Source organism: Bison bison, unplaced genomic scaffold (assembly GCF_000754665.1).
Source record: "Bison bison bison isolate TAMUID 2011002044 unplaced genomic scaffold, Bison_UMD1.0 scf7180017864371, whole genome shotgun sequence".
NCBI lineage: Eukaryota > Metazoa > Chordata > Mammalia > Artiodactyla > Bovidae > Bison > Bison bison.
The window spans coordinates 6,982,432-6,987,200 of NW_011494943.1; the positions used below are offsets into that span (position 1 = coordinate 6,982,432).

The window sequence follows — 4,769 nt, forward strand, 5'->3', positions numbered from 1 at the left end:
AAGGAAAGGATTGTAGCCATTAAAGTGTCCTTAGTCTCTCAGTCATGTCTGACTCTCTGCAACCCCATAGACTGTAGCCTGCCAGGCTCCTCTGTCCGTGGGGTTCTCCAGGCAAGAATACTGGGGTGGGTTGCCATTTCCTTCTCCGGCCATTAAAATGATGCTCGGAATTCCCTGGTAGCTCAGTCAGTTAAAAAAAATCTGCCTGCAATGCAGGAGACCTGGATTCGATTCCTGGGTCAGGCAGATCCCTGGAGAATGAAATGACAACCCACTCCAGTACTCTTGCCTGGAAAATCCCATGGACAGAGAAGCCTGGCAGGCTACAGTCCATGGGGTCGAAAAGAGCTGGACACCACTTGGCGACTAAACCACCCAAAGTGATGCTCACGAGGGTCCTGGCAAGACATGACAAAGTGCTATCAGATTGATTGAATAAGGATCCAGGGACTTCCCTGGCGGTCCAGTGGTTAAGACTCTGCTTCCACTTAGGGGAATATGGGTTTATCCCTGGTGGGGGAAGATCCCTCATGCCGTGCACTGCAATCAAAAAAAAAAAATTAATAAAATGGTTAGTTCTTTATTTTTTAAAAAAAAGGACCCAAAGTTATTTGTGATGAATCCTACTTAAAAAATTTTTTGCACAGAGAAAGGAATGGCTGAAAGGTATCATATCAAAATACAAACATGTCAGGTTGGGTGAATCCCTTTTTTTCTATTTTCAAATTATGTTTTCTCCATTTGGATTGCTTTCTTCGATGGAGTGCTTATATTTGAAACATTGTATCAAGCATATTCTGCTGCTAAGTCGCTTCAGTCGTATCCGACTCTGTGTGACCCCATAGACGGCAGTCCACCAGGCTCCCCGTCCCTGGGATTCTCCAGGCAAGAACACCGGAGTGGGTTGCCATTTCCTTCTCCAATGCATGAAAGTGAAAAGTGAAAGTAAAGTCGCTCAGTCATATCCGACTCCTAGCGACCCCATGGACTGTGGCCCACCAGGCCCCTCCGCATGGGATTTTCCAGGCAAGAGTACTGGAGTGGGTTGCCGTTGCCTTCTCCAAAGCATATTCTAGAACTGTGCTATTCCAACGTAGCCACCTGCAAGAAAGAAGCTTGGGCCAGAATGTAAGCCAACTCACCACACTGTTGAGTTCAGCTGACACTTTTTTCACAGCAGGACCTTCTCAACAAAGGGAGAAATGTGTTGATTTACAGCCTGGCACAAGCTTCTTCTTTTGCTGTGGGTCAGCAACAGTTCACAGACAGGTACCTGGAATCCCACTGTCCCACAGTAGATTGTGAATCATGACAGCGCCCGCCCCTGGGATGTGCTTGTGCTCAGTCGCTCAGTCCTATCTGACTCTCTTTGTAGCCTGTCAGACTCCTCTGTCCTTGGAATTTTTCAGACAAGAATACTGGAGTGGGTTGCCATTTCCTCCTCCAAGGGATTTTCCCGACCCAGGGATCAAACCCGTATCTCCTGAGTATCTCCCTGTGCAGATTCTTTACCGCTGAGCCTCTGGGGTAGCTGAGGCTTATGTGGAAGGACTTGGGGACACAGTTCTGCCTGGACCTGGTGGCACTGACCCAGGGAGCAAAGGACTCCGCATCTGATCGACTCCTGCTCACCCCACTGCCCCCCTCCAAGGCGTCTCAAATCACTGAACCCCTCCATAGCTGCTGCTTGTGATCTGAACCCTATGGTCATCAGCTGTCAGAAGCAGAGAAACTGATTCCTAAGAATGGGGAGTCTCTCAGGGAATGAGAGAGAACAGGAGCAGAGTGGCCCCGAGGGACTTCCTTGGCCGGTCCAGTGGTTAGGACTCTGCACTTCCATTTCAGGGGGCATAGGTTTGATCCCTAGTTGGGGAACTAAGATCCTACCTGCCTCATAGCCAAAAAAAATAGAGGGGTGTCGGTGGGTCATCTACCCTTCAGCCCTACCCATCCTCATTCAGACCTCTTAAGAACATGAGGTGGGACTTCCCTGGTGGTCCAGTGGTTAAGAATTTGCCCTGCAATGCAGAGGACACAGGTTCAATCCCTGGTTGGGGAACGAAGATCCCACATGCCACAGCTGGAGAGTCCATGTACCGAAAGGAGAGATCTATGTGCTGCAGCTAAGACCTGATGCAGCTAAACAGGGCTGGTTTTTTTTTTAACTGAAGAGGTGCGTTTCTTCTGAGCTCTGACATGGGACTGCCCACAGAGGGCTTCTGCTAGGGCACCTATCTGAATCACTGGCCCACTCCTCTTCCACCTCACCCTCTCACCTCAGGTCGAGGTTCGGAAGGTCCAGGCCAACGTGGAGAACCAGATGTTGATCATCACCTCTGACAGCCAAAAGCACCGGGGCCAGGTGGCTTTTCTCTCGGTAAGCTTGGCCCATCGCCACCTCCGGCCCAGGCTTCCCCAGCACCCTGCTTCAGGCTTAGGGGGCCTCTCAAGGGCTTGGAGTGGATGGTGTGGGGCCAGGCAAACAGAGAGGTGATGCCTCAGCCAGCTCTGGGCCCTGACAAGCAGGGTAAGGAGGTGGGGCTCAAAGACACCTCTCTGTCCCCCCACACCTGCCCCCAGAAATTGATCCAGACAACTCGGGACGAGGTGAACGCCTGCTTCTCAGAGATCATCCAGGAGATCAAACAGATGCAGATGAAGGTGCTGGATTTCGTGGAGAAAGAGGAGGCTGCCGCCCTGGGGAAGCTGGGCGGCTCCATCCAGCAGAGTCACAACCGGCTCCTGAAGCTGGAGGGGGACAGCATCTGGCTCCGAAGCCTGCTTGCCAACCGCAGCGACCAGCAGTTTCTGCAGGCAAGGCCCCTCCCTACCCCCACCACCCAGGCCCACGGCAACATCCACTGGGCTGCAGGGGCTTTGACAGCCCTAACTCAGATATCCGAAAAGCCAGGAGGAGGGGAGCAAGCTGTCTGGGTTTGAACATGGGCAGCTTTCCCGCCTGCCTCCTGGTTCTGGGGAACCGCTAAGCCCCAGGCCCCTGCTTGGGGCCTGGCTAACAAGTGGTACTGCCAGCCCCTCCCTGCCTGCAGGAGTTGCCCAGGCTGAAGCACTTCCCTGCCTGCGTGGAGCCCCTGATGGGCACCAACTGCGAGGAGAAGCAGAGCTTCCTCCAGCTGCCAGAGACGTTGGCAGAGCTCCGGACCCGACTGGTGGACATGGGTCTCAGCTTCATCAACCAGCTCCTCCTGAAGGGTTAGTTAGAACCTGCTTGCCTGGGGCGACTGGAGACCCACCTGCCTTCTGGGGATGGGCTGCCCCAAGGGCAGCAGTTGGGAGTCCGCACACTTGTAAGAGAGCCCGGCCTGTCTGTGTGCACCTTCTCCAGGTGACTCAACCTCCTGGAAGCCCATGCCCCTCTCTGGAAGGACACTGGGCTGTGAAAGTGTCCTCAGCAAAGTCCCCCATCTTCCCCAGGCATTAAGATGAACTCCTATGAGGTGCTGCCCCCGGATGTGGACAGGAAAATACTTCTCAAGTGTGAGTCCTCAGTCCTGGGGTCCAGCCCCAGGGGTGGGAAGGAAAGGAACAGGGCCCTTGGTTGCCCAGCCGACCCAGCCCCACCTCCATTCAGGCCAAGGCTCCAGAAAGATGCCAGATCTCTCCTGCCCTGACCTTGTACTCTGGACTAGAGACCTCAGAAGGCCTGTGATTCCACGGCCCTGAGAGGAAGGGGAGAAGGCTGTCCTGTCCCATGCCCATGGGTGGCAGGGCCTTGACCAACACCCAGAGGCCAGCTCTACAGCCCTTGTGGCCCTGATGTGGCTCAGCCTCTGCCCTCAGCTGGGTGCCTGCCGACCTCCGCTGGACTTTAGCCAAGCCAGCTTGGATGGCCCTTGTACAGTCAGTCTCCCTTTTCAGTTAATGTCCCTGCAGCCCCTCTCCCAGGCTGGGCGAGGGACCAAGTGACTCTCTAAGAAATCATCGGTGATGTCTCTGAGGTCTCCAGGGTCACAGCTGATGAAGCCTCTGATGACCCCTTCTGAGCGACCTCCTCCAGGAGCCGCTGACGCTCCCTTAGTCCCACGCAGTCTTGTGTCCTGCACAAACCGAAAAGGGGATCCTGTTAGGCTTTGGCTGGGGAGGGCAGATGGGGGACTCTTGGTTGCCCACCTCTCTAGGAAGGCAGGCCTTTGGACAGCGCCCAGCCAGACAGTGTCCACCCCTGCAGGCTGGAGTTGAAGACTTAGAGAGGGGAATGGAGGGGCCGCTCTTGGGAGCTGGGGGTGGAAGCACTTGGTGACTTTTGTGCCGAAGCTCTGAGCTTCGGCCCTCCCCTGTCCAGACCTCCAGCGCTCTGCCCCCCGGGCCTGCGGACCCTAGCCCCTTTCCCATACCCCCTCGGCCCAGGTTACTGCAACCTGAACTTCGACGCCACCACGGCCAGCGAGGAGCTCTTCCTGTTCAAGGAGACCCACTCGGTGCTGAACCTGGGCATCCTCCTGGAGCCCTTCGCGGCGGGCGGCCCCTTCCCGGGCTTCAAACAGTGGCCGCAGGTGCTGTGCTCGCGCGGCCTGGCCGAGGGCCGCCACTACTGGGAGGCCGACGTGTCCAACTCGTGGGTGTGCCTGGGCGTCACCTACCGCCGCAGCCCCCCGCTCGGCGGCCGCCCGCGCCGAAACATCGTCTATTTGCTGGGCCGCAACCCCTACTCGTGGTGCCTGGAGTGGGACTCGCTCAAGTTCTCCGTGTGGCACAACAACACGCAGACGGTGCTGCACGGCGGCTACCACCGCACGCTCGGCGTGTTG

At 56.1% G+C, this 4,769-nt stretch overlaps 1 protein-coding gene across 1 annotated transcript in view; it reads left to right on the forward strand.

The window, feature by feature from the left end:
- Positions 1 to 4,769, forward strand: part of LOC105000543 (tripartite motif-containing protein 47-like) — an 11,389-nt gene that overhangs the window by 6,337 nt on the left and 283 nt on the right. The window contains 5 exon segments of the mRNA XM_010856495.1: positions 2,282 to 2,377; positions 2,581 to 2,814; positions 3,051 to 3,213; positions 3,436 to 3,498; positions 4,369 to 4,755. Of these exon segments, the coding sequence (XP_010854797.1) occupies positions 2,282 to 2,377; positions 2,581 to 2,814; positions 3,051 to 3,213; positions 3,436 to 3,498; positions 4,369 to 4,755 (943 nt within the window).